Genomic DNA, 20167 nt, shown 5'->3' with positions numbered 1-20167 from the left:
GGAGCTGCTCCCTCCCCCAGGGCGTGGTCCTGGGCTGCTACTTCGGGCCAGCTGCGCTCTACATCTGGGCCATCGGCATCCTGGCGGCCGGGCAGAGCTCCACCATGACGGGCACCTACTCGGGCCAGTTCGTCATGGAGGTAACGACGACTGCTCGCTCCCTACTCACTCCTTACTCACTCCTTACTCACTCCTTACTCAGTCCCGACTCGCTCCTTACTCACTCCTGACTCGCTCCTTACTCAGTCCTGACTTGCTCCTTATTCGCTCCCTACTCGCCCCTGACTCGCCCCTGACTCGCCCCTGACTCGCTCCTGACTCGCTCCTGACTCGCTCCTTACTCACTCCTGACTCACTCCCTACTCAGTCCCGACTCGCTCCTTACTCAGTCCTGACTTGCTCCTTATTCGCTCCCTACTTACCCCTGACTCGCCCCTGACTCGCTCCTTACTCTCTCCTTACTCACTCCTGACTCGCTCCTTACTCAGTCCTGACTTGCTCCTTATTCGCTCCCTACTCACCCCTGACTCGCCCCTGACTCGCTCCTTACTCTCTCCTTACTCACTCCTGACTCGCTCCTTACTCAGTCCCGACTTGCTCCTTACTTGCTCCCTACTCAGTCCCGACTCGCTCCTTACTCACTCCTTACTCGCTCCCGACTCGCTCCTTACTCGCTCCTGACTCCCTCCTTACTCTGGGTTCCATACTCCTTCCTCCCTGATGTCCCTATTCCATACTCCACGCTGCTAACTCCTTACTCCCTCCTTACTCTGGGTTCTGTACTCCTTGCTCCCTGGCATCCTTATTCCATACTCCTCACTCCTTACTCTGGGTTCTGTACTCATTACTCTCGGTCATCGTTATTCCTTACTCCATGCTCCTCACTCCTTACTCCCTCCCTAGGACGTAACGAGCTGCTCCTCACTCGTTACTCCCTGCTTACTCTGGGTTCTGTACTTCTTACATCCTGTTGTCCTTACTCCATGCTCCTCCCTCCTTACTCCCTCCTTAAGAGGTAACGCAGCTCCTCCTCCCTCCTTACTCACTCCTTACTCCCTACTTACTCAGGGTTCCGTACTTCTTACTTCCTGTTGTCCTTATTCCTTACTCCATGCTCCTCACTCCTTACTCCCTCCTTACTCTGGGTTCTGTACTCCTTGCTCCCTGTTGTTCTTGTTCCATATTCCTTACTCCTCCTTGTGCCCCCCAGGGCTTCCTCAGCCTGCGCTGATCCTGTACTACTCACACCTTACTCTGTCCCAGGGCTTCCTGAACCTGCGCTGTACTACTCACTCCTTGCTCACACCTTGCCTCTGCCCCAGGGCTTCCTGAGCCTGCGCTGGTCCTGTACTACCCACACCTTACCCACACCTTACCCACACCTTGCTCACACCTGGCTCACACCTGGCTCACACCTGGTTCACACCTTGCTCACACCTTGCTCCCTCCCCAGGGCTTCCTGAACATGCGCTGGTCCTGTACTACTCGCACCTTGCCCACACCTTACTCACAGCTTGCTCACACCTTGCTCCCTCCTTGCTCCTCCCCAGGGCTTCCTGAACCTGCACTGGTCCTGTACTGCTCACACCTTGCTCACACCTTGCTCACACCCTACTCACATCTTACTCCCTCCTTACTCCTCCCAGGGCTTCCTGAACCTGCACTGGTCCTGTACTGCTCACACCTTGCTCACACCTTGCTCACACCTTGCTCACACCCTACTCACATCTTACTCACACCTTGCCCACACCTTACTCACACCTTGCTCACACCTTACTCCTTCCTTTCTCCTCCCCAGGGCTTCCTGAACCTGCGCTGGTCCTGTACTACTCACACCTTGCCCACACCTTGCTCACACCTTACTCACACCTTACTCCCTCCTTACTCCTCCCAGGGTTTCCTGAACCTGCGCTGGTCGCGCTTTGCGCGGGTGCTGCTCACGCGCTCCATCGCCATCACCCCCACGCTGTTCGTGGCCATCTTCCAGGACGTGGAGCACCTGACGGGCATGAACGACTTCCTCAACGTCCTCATGAGCCTCCAGGTGAGCGGGGTCGGGGTCTGGGGGCTCCAGGTGAGCAAAGTCAGGGTCTGGGGGCTCCAGGTGAGCGGGGTCGGGGTCTGGGGGCTCCAGGTGAGCAAAGTCAGGGTCTGGGGGCTCCAGGTGAGCGGGGTCTGGGGGCTCCAGGTGAGCAAAGTCAGGGTCTGGGGGCTCCAGGTGAGCGGGGTCTGGGGGCTCCAGGTGAGTGGGGTCAGGGTCTGGGGGCTCCAGGTGAGCGGGGTCGGGGTCTGGGGGCTCCAGGTGAGCAAAGTCAGGGTCTGGGGGCTCCAGGTGAGCAGGGTCGGGGTCTGGGGGCTCCAGGTGAGCGGGGCCAGGGTCTGGGGGCTCCAGGTGAGCAAAGTCAGGGTCTGGGGGCTCCAGGTGAGCGGGGTCTGGGGGCTCCAGGTGAGCGGGGTCGGGGTCTGGGGGCTCCAGGTGAGCGGGGTCGGGGTCTGGGGGCTCCAGGTGAGCGGGGCCAGGGTCTGGGGGCTCCAGGTGAGTGGGGTCTGGGGGCTCCAGGTGAGCGGGGTCAGGGTCTGGGGGCTCCAGGTGAGTGGGGTCTGGGGCTCCAGGTGAGTGGGGTCAGGTCTGGGGGCTCCAGGTGAGCGGGGCCAGGGTCTGAGGGCTCCAGGTGAGTGGGGTCTGGGGGCTCCAGGTGAGTGGGGTCAGGGTCTGGGGGCTCCAGGTGAGTGGGGTCTGGGGGCTCCAGGTGAGTGGGGTCAGGGTCTGGGGGCTCCAGGTGAGTGGGGTCAGGGTCTGGGGGCTCCAGGTGAGCGGGGCCAGGGTCTGGGGGCTCCAGGTGAGCAAAGTCAGGGTCTGGGGGCTCCAGGTGAGCGGGGCCAGGGTCTGGGGGCTCCAGGTGAGCAAAGTCAGGGTCTGGGGGCTCCAGGTGAGCGGGGTCAGGGTCTGGGGGCTCCAGGTGAGTGGGGTCGGGGTCTGGGGGCTCCGGGTGAGCAAAGTCAGGGTCTGGGGGCTCCAGGTGAGCAAAGTCAGGGTCTGGGGGCTCCAGGTGAGCAAAGTCAGGGTCTGGGGGCTCCAGGTGAGCAGGGTCAGGGTTAATGAACCTCAGGAGCCTTCAGGTGAGGGGGGTCAGGGTTCAGGGGCTCCAGGGGCCTCCAGGTGAGCGGGGTCGGGGTCTGGGGGCGCCAGGTGAGCGGGGTCAGGGTCTGGGGGCTCCAGGTGAGCGGGGTCGGGGTTCAGGGGCTCCAGGTGAGCAAAGTCAGGGTTTGGGGGCTCCAGGACCCTCCAGGTGAGCATGGTTGGGGTTCAGGAACCTCCAGGTGAGCAGGGTCAGGGTTCAGGGGCCTCAGGAGCCTCCAGGTGAGCAGGGTTGGGGTTTAGGAACCTCCAGGGGAGGAGAGAAAGGCTCCAGGAGCCTCCAGGTGAGCAAAGTCAGGGTTCAGGGGCTCCAGGTGAGCAGGGTCAGGGTTCCTGAGCCTCCAGGTGAGTGGGGTTGGGGTTCAGGGGCCTCAGGAGCCTCCAGGTGAGCAGGGCCCACGGCTGGGCTGGGCTGGGCATGGGGGTCCCTCCCCCTCCCCCCAGCCCCAGGAGGGTCAGATCCATCCCCTCCCCTCCCCCGCTCTGCTCCAGCTCCCGTTCGCGCTGATCCCGGTGCTCACCTTCACCAGCCTGCCCAGCGTCATGCACGACTTCGCCAACGGCCTGTGAGTACCTCAGGGGCTCACCTGGGCACACCTGGGCACGCCTGCCCCTCACCTGGGCACACCTGGGCACACCTGGGCACACCTGGGCACACCCGCCCCTCAGCTGGGCACACCTGGGCACACCTGGGCACACCCGCCCCTCAGCTGGGCACACCTGGGCACACCTGGGCACACCCGCCCCTCAGCTGGGCACACCTGGGCACACCTGGGCACACCCGCCCCTCAGCTGGGCACACCTGGGCACGCCTGCCCCTCACCTGGGCACACCTGGGCACGCCTGCCCCTCAGCTGGGCACACCTGGGCACACCTTCCCTTCACCTGGGCACACCCGCCCCTCACCTGGGCACACCTGCCCCTCACCTGGGCACACCTGGGCACACCTGCCCCTCACCTGGGCACACCTGGGCACACCTGGGCACACCTGCCCCTCAGCTGGGCACACCTGGGCACGCCTGCCCCTCACCTGGGCACACCTGGGCACACCTGCCCCTCAGCTGGGCACACCTGGGCACACCCGCCCCTCAGCTGGGCACACCTGGGCACGCCTGCCCCTCACCTGGGCACACCTGGGCACGCCTGCCCCTCAGCTGGGCACACCTGGGCACACCTTCCCTTCACCTGGGCACACCCGCCCCTCACCTGGGCACACCTGGGCACACCCGCCCCTCACCTGGGCACACCTGGGCACACCTGCCCCTCACCTGGGCACACCTGGGCACACCTGCCCCTCAGCTGGGCACACCTGGGCACACCTGGGCACACCTGGGCACACCCGCCCCTCAGCTGGGCACACCTGGGCACGCCTGCCCCTCACCTGGGCACACCTGGGCACACCTGCCCCTCAGCTGGGCACACCTGGGCACGCCTTCCCCTCACCTGGGCACACCTGGGCACACCTGGGCACACCTGCCCCTCAGCTGGGCACACCTGGGCATACCTTCCCTTCACCTGGGCATACCTTCCCTTCACCTGGGCACACCTTCCCCACACCTGGGCATGCCTGGGCTCACCTGGGCACAACTGCCCCTCACCGGGGCACACCTGGGTATGCCTTCACCTCACCAGGGCACACCTGCCCCTCACCTGGTGCATCTCCTCACCTGGGCACCCCTGACCCTCACCTGCCCCCCCCCCGGGCATCCCTGCCCCTCACCCTGACACACCTGGACACGCCTGCTCCTCACCTGGGCATGCCTGGGCACACCTTCCCCTCACCTGGGCTCACCTGCCCCTCACCCTGGCACACCTGGACATGCCTGCCCCTCACCTGGGCTCACCTGGACATCCCTGGGCATGCTTTCCCCTCACTTGGGCACACCTGGGCATGCTTTCTCCTCACCTGGGCATGTCTTTCCCCTCACCTGGGCACACCTGGGCATGTCTTTCCCTTCACCTGGGCACACCTGCCCCTTGCCTGGGCACCCCTGCCCTTCACCTGGGCACCCCTGGGCACCCCTGCCCTTCACCTGGGCACACCTTGGCATGCCTTCCCCTCACCTGGGCACCCCTGCCCTTCACCTGGGCCCCCTGGGTCCCCCCTCAGCCCCCTGAGCCCAGGTGTGCCCGGCGCAGGTTCTGGCGCGTGGCCGGGGGGCTGCTGATCCTGCTCATCTGCTGCATCAACATGTACTTCGTGGTGACCTACGTGCTGGCCCTGCACAGCCTGGCGCTCTACATCACTGCCGCCCTGCTCAGCCTCCTCTACCTGGCCTTCGTGGCCTACCTGGTGAGTCAGCCCCACCTGGGCACCCCCGGGGGTTTGGGCTCTCACCTGAAGGGGTGACGGGGGCAGGAGGGATGGAGAGGAGAGAGCTGTGAGGGCAGGGGCTGGAGCTGGGGTTCACTGCAAAGGGCCGAGGGCAGGGCCCTGCTGGGAGCTGCCAGGCACAGCTGGAGCAGGGCTGAGAGAGGGAGAGAGAGGGAAAGAGAATGGGAGAGAGAAAGAGAGGATGAGAGGATCAGAGAGTAAAAGGATGGGAGAGCGAGGTTCCCATTACAGAACAATAAATCCTCTTCTGGTGGTGGAACTTGGAGTTTATTGCAAAGGGTCAAGGGCAGGGCCCTGCTGGGAGCTGCCAGGCACAGCTGGAGAGAAGAGAGGGGTAAAGAGGAGAGAGAGAGAGAGAGAGGATGAGAGGGTGAGAGGATGGGAGAGCGAGGTTCCCATCACAATACCATAAATAATCTTCTGGTTGTGGGATTTGGGGTTATTGCAAAGGGCCAAGTGCAGGGAGCTGCTGGGAGCTGCCAGGCACAGCTGGAGCAGGGCTGAGAGAGGGAAAGAGAGAGGGAGAGAGAGAGGGAAAGAGGATGGGAGAGAGAGAGAGAGAGGAAGAGAGGATAAGAGAGTAAGGGAGTAAAAAGGAAAGAGAGTAAGAGGATGGGAGAGCGAGGTTCCTGTTACAGAACAATAAATCCTCTTCTGGTTGTGGAACTTGGGGTTCATTGCAAAGTGCACAGCCCTGCTGGGAGCTGCCAAGCACAGCTGGAGAGAAGAGAGAGAGAAAGAGAGGTAAAGAGAGAGGGAAAGAGGGTGGGAGACGGAGAGAGAGGATGAGAGGGTAAGAGACTAAGAGGATGGGAGAGCGAGGTTCCTGTTGCCATACACTAAATCTTCTTCTGGTGGTGGAACTTGAGGCTTATTGCAAAGTGCACAGCCCTGCTGGGAGCTGCCAGGCACAGCTGGAGCAGGGCTGAGAGAGGGAGAGAGAGGGAAAGAGGATGGGAGAGCGAGAGAGAGAGAGGATGAGAGGATAAGAGAGTCAGGGAGTAAAAAGGTAAGAGAGTAAGAGGGTAAGAGAGTGAGGTTCCCATTACAGAACAATAAATCCTCTTCTGGTTGTGGAACTTGGGGTTTATTGCAAAGTGCACAGCCCTGCTGGGAGCTGCCAGGCACAGCTGGAGAGAAGAGAGGGGTTAAAGAGGATGGGAGAGAGAGAGAGGATGAGAGGGTAAGAGAGTAAAAAGGCAAGAGAGTAAGAGGGTAAGAGCGTGAGGTTCCCATTACAATACCAGAAATCCTCTTCTGGGCTTGGAACTTGGGGTTTATTGCAAAGGGCCGAGGGCAGGGCCCTGCTGGGAGCTGCCAGGCACAGCTGGAGCAGGGCTGAGAGAAATAAAGAGAATGGTAAAGAGGATGGGAAAGAGAGAGGATGAGAGGATCAGAGAGCGAGGTTCCCATTACACTACAATAAATCTCCTTCTGTGCAGAATTTCCCAGTTCTCACTAACCAATCTAGCACAATGTCACAGATATATTTTATGGAAAATCCTTTCCTTAGGATCTTTTCTCCTGAGAAGCTGAGAGGCCTCAGGAACGAAATGTAAACAATAATTATCAATTATCTGCTGCTGTGGAATGCAACAGGTGCATCCTTGATTGGTCTCACGTTGGTTGTTTTTAATTAATGGCCAATCACAGTCAGGCTGGCTCAGGCTCTCAGGTCACTCACAAGATTTTATCATTCCATTCCTTTCCTTTCTATTCCTTTCAAGCCTTCTGACTAAATCCTTCCTTCTATTCTTTTAGTAAGATTTAATAGATCATTTTGTTTTAATATAACATATATCATAAAATCATCAATCAGCTTTCTGAAACATGGAGTCAAGATCCTCCTCCCTTCCCTGGTCCTGGGACCCCTGAGAACACCAGCACAGTCCAAGATACAAATCCTACAGCATTTACACAAAGCCTGTAAGAATCACTACATCACCACACTGTGCTACATTTTAAACCCTAAAAACTCCTCTTTGGGCCCTTCTGCCAAGCCTAAAAACTCCTCTTTGGAAGCCCTAAAAGCTCCTCTTTGGAAACCCTGAAAACTCCTCTTTGGAAACCCTGAAAACTCCTCTTTGGAAACCCTAAAAACTCCTCTTTGGAAACCCTAAAAACTCCTCTTTGGAAACCCTAAAAGCTCCTCTTTGGAAACCCTGAAAACTCCTCTTTGGAAACCCTAAAAGCTCCTCTTTGGAAGCCCTAAAAGCTCCTCTTTGGAAACCCTGAAAACTCCTCTTTGGAAACCCTGAAAACTCCTCTTTGGAAACCCTAAAAGCTCCTCTTTGGGCCCTTCTGCTAAGCCTAAAAATTCCTCTTTGAAAAGCCTAAAATCTGCTCTTTGGAAACCCTGAAAGCTACTCTTTGGAAACCCTAAAAACTCCTCTTTGGAAACCCTAAAAGCTCCTCTTTGGAAACCCTAAAAACTCCTCTTTGGAAACCCTAAAAACTCCTCTTTGGAAGCCCTAAAAACTCCTCTTTGAAAACCCTAAAAGCTCCTCTTTGGAAACCCTAAAAACTCCTCTTTGGAAGCCCTAAAAGCTCCTCTTTGGAAACCCTAAAAGCTCCTCTTTGGAAACCCTAAAAGCTCCTCTTTGAAATAGTTTTGGACCCATCTGCCAAGCCTAAAAACTCCTCTTTGGAAACCCTAAAAGCTCCTCCTTGGAGTAGTTTTAAACCCTACAAACTCCTCTTTGGACCCCTCCTGCCAAGCCAGCAGGGCCTGCTCTGCCCCTTGGAGCTGCCTGCAGGCAGAGGGTGTTGTTCCATCCTTACCTTCAGCTGGCCATGCCATTGTTTTCCAGGTGTTCAGTAACTGAGGGATCTCAGAGCTTCTTTCATTTCACTCTCACTTACAGTCTCCAAATTCTCAAAATCTTTTCCCAGCCAATCACATTGATGAGGCTTCCCTGTTCCACCCTCCCCAACACTCCACCTGCCTGTCAGGTGAACCAGCAAAGTTTCTAACTGAAGGATCTCAGAGCTGCTTTCATTTCACTCTCACTTACAGTCTCCCTATTCTCACAATCTTTTCCCAGACAATCACACTGATGAGCTTTTCCTGTTCCATCCTCCCCAGCACTGCCAGCCCCTGCCAGGGGTGCCCAGGACAGAGGGGTCCAGCTGAGCCTGCCTGGCCGGGCCCCTCAGGCAGTCTGAGCAAGCCCAGCCCTAAAGTGGGAGCAGATTTCAGCTCATTAGTGATTATCAGCTCATTAGTGATTATCAGCTCATTGGTGATTTCACCTTTTAGTGATTTCAGCTCTTTAGTGATTTCGGCTCATTAATAATTTCAGCTCCTTGGTGATTTCAGCTCATTAGTGATTTCACCTTTTAGTGATTTTGGCTCATTAGAAATTTCAGCTCTTAAGTGAGATCAGCTCATTAATTATTTCAGCTCATTAGTGATTATCAGCTCATTAGAGATTTCAGCTCATTAGAGATTTCAGCCCATTAGTGATTTCACCTTTTAGTAATTTCAGCTCATTAGTGATTACCAGCTCTTCAGTGATTTCAGCTCATCAGTGGTTTCACCTTTTAGTGATTTCAGCTCATTAGTGATTACCAGCTCTTTAGTGATTTCAGCTCATTAGTGATTACCAGCTCTTTAGTGATTTCAGCTCATCAGTGGTTTCACCTTTTAGTGATTTCAGCTCATTCATGATTTCAGCTCTTAAGTGAGATCAGCTCATTAGTGATTTCAGCTCATTAGTGATTATCAGCTCAATTAAGCACAGACCTGTCCTGGCCCCTCAGGCAGGCTTCAGAGCCCCGGCAGTCTTAGCAAGCTCAGCTCATTAGTGATTTCAGCTCATTAGCGATTATCGGCTTATTAGTGATTATCAGCTCTTAAATTATTTAATCCCATTAATGATTTCAGCTCATTAGCGATTATCAGCTCATTAGAAGACATAAAATGGCCAACAATCTCTTGTTAGGAGGTCTTTTCAGACTAAACTATCCAATTAAGAACTAGATGATGATGATGATGATGATGATGACTATTATTATTATTAGACACCTGGATTATTTTATCTTTTAAGACTAAACTATCCAATGAAGAACTGACACCCAGATTATTTTCCCTTTTAACCAATAACTGATCCCAAAGAGCCCCAGTGGGGACTTTTCTGCCCAATTACAAAATGCCACCCACACCCATGGAGAAGAAGGAAGACGCCCAGCATGACCCCCTGTGCCCTCCATCTTGCACACTAAAAATCCCAAACCTCAATTTTTCCCCCAGTGCCCTACACTGCTCTCTATAATCTGTTTCACACTTTTGTGAATTCTAATCTGGCTTGGAGTCTGGGAAGCTTTCTCCGTGAGTGGGGGTCAAAGTCAGTGCACCCCAGGGCAGGCACAGGACAATCCCTGTGGGCACCCAGGGCACTCACAGGACAATCCCTGTGGGCACCCAGGCACTCACAGGACAATCCCTGTGGGCACCCAGAGCAGTCTCAGGACAATTCCCAGTGCCCTGGGTCCCACACTCAGCTGGGATCAGGCCTTGGAGCAGCACGGGGCCCCTCTGGAGCCGTCTGGGTGGCACAGGGGGGACCATGGAGCCGCAGGAGGGGTTGGGCTGGGACGGAGTTTAAATTGTGTCCAACCCCTCTGGCTTGGGCAGGTGAGGGAATGGTTGGGAGTGTCCCAGGGAAGGCAGGAATGAGGAATCTGGCTCCAGGTTCAGAAGGCTGATTTATTATTCTATTCTATTCTATTCTATTCTATTCTATTCGATTCTATTCTATTCTATTCTATTCTATTCTATTCTATTCTATTCTATTCCATTCCATTCCATTCCATTCCATTCCATTCCATTCCATTCCATTCCTCATATATTTTATTTGTTGGGAATGTCCCAGGGAAGGCAGGAATGATGCATCTGACTCCATGTTCTCAGGAGGCAGATTTAATACTATATATACTATATTATATAAATGCTACATATTAATTATTATAATAAACTATATTATAGAATAATTAATATATAATTATATTTATTATAGTATATTATATTATATTATATCTATATTTATATTATATTATATTATATGATATTATATTATATTATATGAGATTATAGTCATATATATATTGTATTAGATTAATACTATATTATATTAAATATATGTTAGATATACTATAATATACTCTATATTATATATTACAATATACTAAGAATATATATTCCATACCATACTAAAGTATATATATACTCTATAGATATTAAATATGTATACTATACTAAATTATATACTGAACTACACTAAAGAATACAGAAAGGATATTTACAGAATGCTAAAGTTAATAATGGAAACTGGTGACTCTGCAGAGTCCCAACACAAAGATTGGCCAAAGAGTGAAAACAATTCACACCAGAAACCCAAACAATCCCCTGTGGGTGAACAATCCCAAACTCATTCCACATGAGCACAGCACAGGAGAAGCAAATGAGATCAGAATTGTTTTCCTTCTCTCTGAGGCTCCTCAGCTTCCCAGGAGAAAGTTCTGGGTGAGGGGATTTCCCAGGAATTCTGACAGTGACACCGTGCTGGGGTCACCTGCCCTTCCAGACAGGAGTTTGTCACCCCTGAGTCTCCTTCTCTCCAGGCTGAGCCCCCCAGGTCCCTGTGGCTCCTCCCAGGGTTTGTGCTCCCAGCCCCTCTGCTGTGCTGGCAGGGAGCAGTGCTGGGGCTGAGCCCAGCCCCTCAGAGGGCTCATCCATTAGTGTGGGATCTAGATTATAGTCAAGAACACTAAACCACACTAAAGAATAGAGAAAGGACACAGACAGAAGGCTAAAAGCTGATAATGAAAAGTCCTGACTCTCTGCAGAGTCCTGACACAAAGGGAGTGCCCAAAGATTGGCCAAAGAGTGAAAACAGCTCACATGGACCCAGTGACACAATCCCCTGTGGGTGAACAATCCCAAACCCATCCCACATGGGCACAGCACAGGAGAAGCAAATGAGATCAGAATTGTTTTCCTTCTCTCTGAGGCTCCTCAGCTTCCCAGGAGAAAGTTCTGGGTGAGGGGATTTTTCCAGAGGGTGGGAATGGCACAGGCAGGGACAGCTCCCACCTGCCCAGGTGGTGCCAGCCCTGCCCAGCCTGGCACGGGCACTCCCAGGGAGGAGTTCCTGCCCAGGCTCCCCTGGAGCTGCTCTGCAGGTGGGGCCTCACCTGGGCGGGGCAGGACCCCCTCACCTGCCCAGGGATGAGCCCTGGCAGATCCCATCCCCTGGGACTGTCCCCTCCCCCCTCAGCTCTGTGTCACCTCTGTGTGACCCCTGGGACTGTCCTGTGTCACATGTGTGTGACCCTTGGGATTGTCCCCTCAGCTCTGTGTCACCTGTGTGTGGCCTTTGGTACTGTCCTCTCCCTGCTCAGCTCCGTGTCACTGTCACCTCTGTGTGACCCTTGGGATTGTCCCCTCCTGTCCCCTCCTGTCCCCCCCATCCCCTCCTGTCCCTGACTCTCCCCGCCTGTCCCCTCCAGTTCCTGGTGTCCACTCGTGTCCCCTCCTGTCCCCTCCTGTCCCCTCGTGTCTCTGACTGTCCCCTCCTGTTCCCTCCTGTCCCCGCCTGTCCCCTCCTGTCCCCGCCTGTCTCCTCCTGTCCCCTGATATCCCTGCCTGTCCCCTCCTGTCCCTGCCTGTCCCCTGCTGTCCCCTGGTGTCCCTGACTGTCCCCTCCTGTCCCCGCAGACCTGGCTGTGCCTGGTGGCCCTGGGCGCCTCCTTCCTGGCCTGTGGCAGCACGGTAAGCGTCACCCGGACCCTGCACCTGGAGCAGTCGCCCTCCCACCCCCCCAAGTAGCCAAAGGCGGGGGCCTGGACCCCCAGAGCCACCCTGGGGACACGGACGGCGCCGCTTGGGGACACTCGGGGCATCGGGGACACGGCCAGGAGGACACGGAGCACCCGGAGCCCTCGGGGCAGGCCTGGCCCTGCTGGACCCCAAAAAAAACCCTGGGGGGGGAAGGGGGGGGACACACCTGGGGGGGGGGGGGGTGACACACCTGGGGGGGGGTGACACACCTGGGGGTGACACAGGAACAGCCTGAGTTGCACCTCAGGGGGTGACACACCTTGGGGGGGACAGGACACACCTGGGGGGGACAGGACACACCTGGGGGGGGACAGGAACAGCCTGAGCCACATCTGGAGGTGTGACACACCTTGGGGGTGACACAGGAGCAGCCTGACCCCCCCTGGATGGGACACAGGAGCAGCCTGACCCCCCACCCCCGTTCTCCCCGAAATCCCAAATTCTCCTCCCAGAGCCCCTTTCCCCCCCACTGTAGCACACCCTGAATCCAGGGACGCTGCTCTGGCACCAGCCTGGGCTAAATAAGCTCAGAAATCCCTCAGTCCCCTCCTGGGTGGCACCTGGGGACGCTGCTGTCACTGGGCCTGGGGTGACACCACGGCCGGGCTGCCCCAGGCTGAGCAGATCTGGTACTGCCCTCTCCCTGAGGATGGGGAACTGAGAATTAATTAATTCATTAATTAATTCTGGCATCACTACTGCTTTTAAAACTTCCTACTCCCCTGAGGATGGGAAAGCTGAGCATTAATTAATTTATTAATTAATTCTGGTATCACTGCTGGCTTTTAAATCTCTTCCCATTGCCATGAGGATGGGAAAGCTGACATTAATTAATTCATTAATTAATTCTGGTATCACTACTGGCTTTTAAAACTTCCCACTCCATGAGGATGGGAAAGCTGAGCATTAATTAATTTATTAATTAATTCTGGTATCACTACTGGCTTTTTGTGGCCCCGTGTGGGATTTTGGGGTCAGCAAATGGTTATTTAGGATTTTATGACTTGGTTCTCTGTGATCCATGGAAATACTCCTGGAGCTCTCAAAAATAACCCAAAATCAGGCTCGGGAGGCTCCAAGGGCTTTTCCCAGGGGTTTCTTTGCTGCTCCCTCTTGTCCTGGATTTAATTCCTTCCTCTCATCCCCTTTTTAATTTTGGGAAGGGTTTTGGGGTTGGGAAGAATTTAATTTGGGGTTTGGGAAGAAGCTTGGCCAGGAGTGGGACCTGAGTGCAGGAGTGGGGTGGGATGGGGGGACCAGGGCATCCCCTGGGTCTCCCAGGGGTGTTTGGGGCCCATCCTGCCTCTTGGGGTGCATTTGGATCTCTGAATCACGGAAGTTGGGTGTGGGAAGCTCAGATTTGGGTCATTTGGGGGAAATTCCTTTTTCTGTCCAGCTGGAGCTGCAGCAGAGGCAGAGCTCGGTGGGGTTTGATCCCAAAGTGCTTCATGGACCTGCAGGAGGGGGCTCCAAACCTCTCCTGGGGCCAAGCCAGAGGGCCCAGCCAGCCCTGCTTCATTTGGGATTCCTGGGTCCATCCCTGGTTCATTTGGGATTCCTGGGTCCATCCCTGGTTCATTTGGGATTCCTGAGCCCATCCCTGGTTCATTTGGGATTCCTGAGCCCATCCCTGGTTCATTTGGGATTCCTGAGCCCATCCCTGATTTATTTGGGATTCCTGAGTCCATCCCTGATTTATTTGGGATTCCTGAGTCCATCCCTGCTTTATTTGGGATTCCTGAATCCATCCCCTGGTTCATTTGGGATTCCTGGGTCCATCCCTCATTGCCCACTGGAATTTCCCTGCTCTCCCAGTTCCAGGCAGGAAATTCTCCCTGAAATGAAATCCCTGCAGTGTCCAGCTCTGGGGAATGTTTGGGGTCTGGTTTAGGATCTGCTTTGGGATCTACTGGGGTTCTGGGTCGTTCCCTGGTGCCCAGGGATGAAGGTGCCAACACTCAGAGCCCAGCAGGAAAATTCCCCGTTAGTCTGGGGCAGGATCAGCTCCCTCCTCCCGCCCTTCCCACTCCTGCAGCACCCCCTGCCCAGGAGGACTCTCATTTTTCCCGTGGTTATCCCAGAATTCCAGCAGGATTTAACCCTTTGGTGTGACATTGGTGGGTTTTACACCCACCCCCACCCCACAGCAGCCACAAGCTCTGGGATCTGTGCCCTGGGGGGACCAGAGGTGGATTTGGGCTTTGGAATTCTGCTGTACCCCCACCCCTGGTGGGAATTCTGGCTCGGGAGGGCTCAGCTGAACGCTGACTGTGAGTGGAGCCTGCGCTAATTTGGGGTTTCCCCTTTGGTCCTGGTTGTACAAACCCCATTAAAACATGGAGACTTTTCCAACTCGGCTTCCTGGGTCATTTCTTGGGGCTGGTGCTGGCTGGGACAGAGCCCCCCACGCTCTGGGGCTGTTCCCTTCTTCCCAGCCTGGGAATGAAACTCGGGATCGTTTTAGTCCTGACTTTAAATAAAACTGGATTTTACTTGAGGCCTTTCAGGGGCACTTAGGGAAAGATGCCCACAAACCTCCAGCCCCACGGGGGTGAGGACATTTTTAGAGGTTTTAGGAAATGACATAATTAATAAAAACGGTGATTAGGACAGGTGGTGATGCAATTCTCTCCCCCCTTGGCACTGCTCGTGAAATCTCCAGGAGTTGCTCCCGGGCCTTGGAGCTCTGGAATTTTTGCCTTTCTGCCCAGGGAAAGGCCATGGAAAAACCCTGGGAAAATGATTAATGAGTTATTAATGCAACACCACAGAGCCACAAATACAGAGAGCACGGGGAACACAGAAAAGAGGGGGAAAAGGGAAAACTCAGCATGGCCTCAGGGGAGTGGGGCTCGTCCCTGTCCCCTGGAATTGGCTCAGGGGTCCCTCACCCCCTTCCCATGGGAATTCCTCCTGTGGGATCGGGGCTCGGCAGCTTCATCCCGCCCTGCCCAGGCCAGACCCACCAAAAACCCCAAAATCCCGGGGTCTTTCCTGATTTTGCCGCTGCCGAACCTCCGGCTCAGCCCCATCCCCAGCGTTTCCTTTCGCAGTCACTGCTAATTAAGGCTCAGCCACGCCCCGAAGTTCATTAAGCTGGCGCAGTTAATTGGGAATGCAGAGGGAGGGGCTGGACCGAGATCTGCCCCAATTAACAGCGGGATCCGCTCCCAATTAGCGCCGTCCCTGCTGCTCACGGCTAATTAATGGGCGGGGGTGAGCCTGGGGCCGCCTGGGCTTGGTTAAACTGGGCTTGGTTAAACTGGGCTTGGCTAAACCGGGCTTGGCTAAACCGGGCTTGGTTAAACTGGGGCTTCCTTAAACCGGGACCAGCTCCGGTTTCATTTAAAGCCTGCCCTGCTCAGGCTCATTGAATTGGGCTCAACATCGGCTTCATTAAACCAGGCTTAACTCAGGCTTTGTTAAACCGTCCTCAGTTGGAGCTTCAGTAAACCCATCTCAGCTTGGGCTTTGTTAAACCAGGCTCAGTTCGGGCTCCGTTAAATTGCGGCTTTGTTAAACCAGGCTCAGTTCGGGCTCCGTTAAATCGCGGCTTTGTTAAGCCGGCCTCCTTTCCATCTTCCTTACCTGCGCTTCGCTTGGGCTTGGTTAAACCGGGCTGAGCTCCGGCTTCCTTAAACCACCTCGGGCTTCCTTCGGCTCTCTTCGGCTCCTCAAGCCAGGCTTAATTAAACCCCCGGCACTAATTGTTGCCTTCCCCCCCCAGGGCCGCCTGGGCTTCGCCGCCCGCCCCGAGCTCTTCCTCCTCGGCCACGTCGATTCCGAGCCGTCCGTCCCCAGGTGACCCCGGAGCCCGCGGACCCCCAGGACCCCCCGGTGTGGGGGACGGACCCCCGGGACCCCCCCGTGCCCCAGGACCCCCCGGTGTGGGGGACGGACCCCCGGGACCCCCCGAGCCCCGGGCGTGCGGCAGGAGCGGAGCGGGGACAGCGAGACCGGGAGGAGGCACCGAAGCCTGGGGACACTGGGCCAGCCTTGGGGACAGCCGGGCTGGTCCTGGGACACTGGGCCAGCCTTGGGGACAGCCGGGCCGGTCCTGGGGACACTGGGCCAGCCTTGGGGACACCCGGGCCGGCCTTGGGGACACCCAGACCAGCCTTGGGGACACTGGGCCAGTCCTGGGGGTTTTCCCTAATTGGGGAATTTTCCAGCTGGGATTTCCCAGATTTTCACTCAGGTCACTCCAGCAGGACTTTGCTCCTCGGGGTTTTTTTTTTCCCTAATTCGGGAATGTTCCAGTTGGGAATTCCCAAGAAAATGAAAGCCAGGTTTAATACCTAAGAAAAGCCAGGTTTAATTCCCAAGGGAAGCCAGGTTTAATTCCCAAGGGAAGCCAGGTTTAATTCCCAAGAAAAGCCAGGTTTAATTCCCAAGGGAAGCCAGGTTTGCAGACAGGTTTTGGGGACAGAGGCGTTCCCAGCAATTCCTGCAGTTCTGGAGTTTTCCCGAAGCCCAGATCGCCCCTCAGAGGGCTCCGAGGGCAGCAGCTCCCACAAACCCAGCGGGATTCCCGCCGGGAATTTCCTTCTCCGCGCTTTTCACATTGTTTTAGAAATAATAAAACTTTGGCTGCCCAGGAATTTCCCCTTTTCCCAGGAATTCCGGCGGCTCCCAGTTCCCCATCCCGGGGGCAGCTCCAGGGAGGGGCCGGGTCCGTTTGGGGGTCCCTGGGATTGGTTTGGGGGGACCCAAACCCGCCCCATTCGGGAGGGGGTCACACAATGGGGGGGGTTTGGGGGGGCTGGGGTGGGGGGTTTGGGGTGGTGGCACTGGGGATTTGGGGGTCACACACTGGGGGGGCTGGGGTGGGGGGTTTGGGGTGGGGCACTGGGGGGGTCTGGGGTGGGGGGGGTCTGATGGATTTGGAGTGGCGGACCCGGGGGGATTGGGTGTCACCACCTGGGGGGTCTGGGGTCACAGACTGGGGGGTCTTGGGGTCACACACGGGGTGTCTGAGGTCACACCGGGGGCTTTGGAGTCGCACTGGGGGTTTGGGGTCACCACTGTGGGTGTCTGGGGTCACACACTGGGGGTTTGGAGTCACACACTGGGGGGCTTTGGAGTCACACACTGGGGGGGTTTGGGGTCACACACTGTGGGTCTGGGGTCACACACTGGGGGGGGTCTGGGGTCACACACTGGGGGGGTTTGGGGTCACACACCGGGGGTTTGGGGTCACTGGCGGTTTGGGGTCTGGGCCGGTGTCCCCCCGAGCACGGACGCTCGGGGGCCGCAAGGAGGGACAGGGCCGAGCTGGGGGCGATCCCGGCACTCCCGGGAAGGGGCTGCGCGCCCCCCGCCTCCCGCCACGCCCATTGATGACGTAATGTACCAATAGCCAATGGTGGGACAGAGATTGTGGGCGGGGCTGAGTCTCGAGGTGCCCGGATGTTGGCGGGGGCGGGGCCTCGCTCCGACCCCTGGTCCAGTCCCAGTCCAGTCCCAGTCTGGTCCCAGTCCAATCCCAGTCCGCTCCCAGTCTGGTCCCAGTCCAGTTCTGTCCAATCCCAGTCCGCTCCCTGTCTGGTCCCAGTCCAGTTCTGTCCAATCCCAGTCCGCCCCCAGTCTGGTCCCAGTCCATTCCCAGTTTGTTCCCAGCCCAGCACTCCCAGTCCGCCCCCAGACCCCTCCCAGTCCAATCCCAGTCCGCCCCCAGTCTGGTCTCAGTCCAGTCCTGTCCAATCCCGGTCCACTCCCAGTTTGCTCCCAGTCCGCCCCCAGACCCCTCCCAGCCCAGGTGTGTCCAGTTCCAGTCTCTCCCAGTCCCTCCCAGTCTCTCCCAGTTTCCCGCTGGCCGCTCCGCCGGGAGCGCCCGGACGCTGCCGCTCCCTGTGGCCAATTCCCAGTTTGTACCAGTTTGTCCCAGTTCGCCCCAGTTTGTCCCAGTTTGTCCCAGTTAACCCCGGAACTTCGACTGGCGCCGCCCCAGTTCCGTAATGGAAAAGGAATTAAAACCAGCCCAGAACTGGGCGGGGGTTCCCTTTTTTTCTACAAATTTTCCTTTAAAATAACCCCAAAACCCGAGGAAAAAACATTTCCTGTGTGGCAAACTGAGGGAAAACCGGAGGAATTTGGGTGAAGAAATAGGAAATTGGGGTGAAAGACGAGGAGTTTTGTGGTGAAAGAGGCGGGATTTATTTGGGGGAAAATAGGAATTTTGGGGAAACCGAAGGGGTTTGTATGAAGCGGGAGGGATTTGAGACAAATTAGGTGGAAATGGAGTGAAAAAAGAAGAAATCTGGAGTTAGGAATTTGAGGTGAATTAGGTGGAAATGGAATAAAAAAAAAAAGAAGACATTAGGGTTAGGGTTAGGAAATTGAGGTGAATTCGGGGGGAATGGGATGAAAAAGAAGGAATTTGGGGTCAAAGCTGGAGGAGTTTGGCGTTCCCGCTCATAAATCCCGGGGGAAAAGGGATTCTTTTTCGAACTGATCAAAATTAATTCTTTAATTTCAACATTAATTATTTAGCGCGGAGAAGCGGCAGAAGAGAGCCCCGCCCATAGACATTTATGGGCGTGGTTTTATAGAGCCCCGCCCATTCCAGGCCAAGGGGGCGTGGCTTCAGGCGCCCGCGCGAGGTAAACACAACCTCGCCCCGCCCCCTTCCCCGCCTATCCAATCCGCGCCCTTCGTCCGTTTCAAGTCCCCCCTAGCCCCGCCCACCTCAGCGCCCGTCCCACAGCGGCGGCGGCGACCCCGCCCCGGGGGCGCCTGGAAACCGCCGCGGCCCCGCGCGCTCCGGTGGGCGCGCGCCCCCGCCCCCCCGCCCCTCCCCCCCACCGGACGCGGCGGGAGCGGCAGGTACCGGGGGGGGGAGGGGCGGGGCTGACCCCCGGGCGGGGGGGGGATGGGGGGGGTCGGGTCAGCCCCGTGTCCCTCCCGTGTCCCTCCGTGTCCCCCGGTCGCTGTCACCCTCCTGTTGATGCCGCCCCCCGCTCCCGCCGCCGGTGCCGGAGGCGCTGCCGGGGGAACGGAGAGGAGCGGGGACGGGGACAGCGCGGCGGTGACGGTGGGAGCGGCCGGGGACGGCACCGGGCGGGTGCGGCGGCCGCGGCCCGGTTCAAGTAATCCAGGATAGGCTGTTCCAGCCCGGCCTGTTCCCGGTTACTTGTCCCGGGAGGCGGCCAGTGACGTCACGGAGGGGGGGACAACGCGGGGGGACCGGAGCAGCCGCCCCCGGTATCTCTCGGGGGGTGTCGGTGCTCGGCCTGTTCACCCCAACTGCTGCCACCCCCCTCTGATCCCCCCCAGCCACCTGTCCCCGCCTGGCCCCCCTGTCCGCCCACCCTGTTCCCGTCTGCACCTGTCCTCCTGTCCCCCCAGCTGTCCCCCTGTCCCTCCTACTGTCCCCTTGTCCCCACCTGCCCCATGTCCCCAGCTGCCCCCTATGCCATCCACCTGTCCCTTTTCCCCCACCTGCCCCATGTCCCCACCTGCCCCCTGTCCCCTCCCCTGTTTCCCCCATCCCCACCTGTCCCCCTGTCCCAACCTGCCCCCCTACCTGTCCCACCCATCCCCATGTCCCCACCTGCCCCCGACACCTTGCCTTGTCCCCCTGTCCCTCTCCCCTCTCTGTCACATCCCCCTGTCCCTTGGGACCCCCCCAAAGCCACCCCGGGGGTGACAGGGATGGAATGGGGGTGTCAGGGGTGGGGGTGTCAGGGGTAGGATGGGGGTGTCAGGGGTGGCGGTGTCAGAGCTGGGATGCCCCCACAGCCCCAGCTGTGCCCCCCCATTGCTTCTCCCCCCATTGGGGTCAGGCTCTTTGGGGTTTGAGCCCCTTTTTGTGTGGATTTGCCATTAAAACCCTGTGGGGGTGGGGGGGGGG

The 20167-nt window shown here is 57.0% G+C and overlaps 1 protein-coding gene and 2 long non-coding RNA genes across 7 annotated transcripts; 1 reads left to right on the top strand and 2 right to left on the bottom strand.

The window, feature by feature from the left end:
• Positions 1-16309, top strand: LOC103825258 (natural resistance-associated macrophage protein 2-like). Its single transcript, XM_050984184.1, has 6 exons — positions 1-140; positions 1895-2044; positions 3632-3705; positions 5279-5432; positions 12193-12246; positions 16043-16309. Exons 1-6 carry the CDS (start codon positions 105-107, stop codon positions 16118-16120), a joined length of 546 nt encoding a protein of 181 aa, XP_050840141.1. The 5' UTR covers positions 1-104; the 3' UTR covers positions 16121-16309.
• On the bottom strand, positions 3722-5268 carry LOC127060549 (uncharacterized). Of its 5 annotated transcripts, XR_007779750.1 has the most exons (5): positions 4634-5268; positions 4500-4561; positions 4387-4417; positions 4273-4355; positions 3722-4107 (listed from the first exon to the last, which is right to left on the bottom strand). It is a non-coding gene; the product is annotated as an uncharacterized LOC127060549 (long non-coding RNA). The 5 variants fall into 5 exon arrangements; XR_007779751.1 differs by lacking the exon at positions 4500-4561 and having other exon boundaries at positions 4387-4448; positions 4655-5268; XR_007779748.1 differs by having other exon boundaries at positions 4273-4561.
• Positions 12490-16015, bottom strand: LOC115484499 (uncharacterized). The gene is made up of 3 exons (XR_007779752.1): positions 15282-16015; positions 12616-15046; positions 12490-12505 (listed from the first exon to the last, which is right to left on the bottom strand). It is a non-coding gene; the product is annotated as an uncharacterized LOC115484499 (long non-coding RNA).
• Positions 16310-20167: the final 3858 nt, after the last annotated feature.

This window comes from Serinus canaria, chromosome 25 (assembly GCF_022539315.1).
Source record: "Serinus canaria isolate serCan28SL12 chromosome 25, serCan2020, whole genome shotgun sequence".
Taxonomy (NCBI): Eukaryota; Metazoa; Chordata; class Aves; order Passeriformes; family Fringillidae; genus Serinus; species Serinus canaria.
This window is presented reverse-complemented; position numbering and strand designations above follow the sequence as displayed.

Coding starts and splice junctions, on each gene's coding strand:
- LOC103825258 (XM_050984184.1), top strand. CDS start 105: ATGACGGGCACCTACTCGGGCCAGTTCGTCATGGAG. Junction 2,045..3,631: donor ACGTCCTCATGAGCCTCCAG/GTGAGCGGGGTC, acceptor GCTCTGCTCCAG/CTCCCGTTCGCGCTGATCCC. Junction 5,433..12,192: donor TGGCCTTCGTGGCCTACCTG/GTGAGTCAGCCC, acceptor CTGTCCCCGCAG/ACCTGGCTGTGCCTGGTGGC.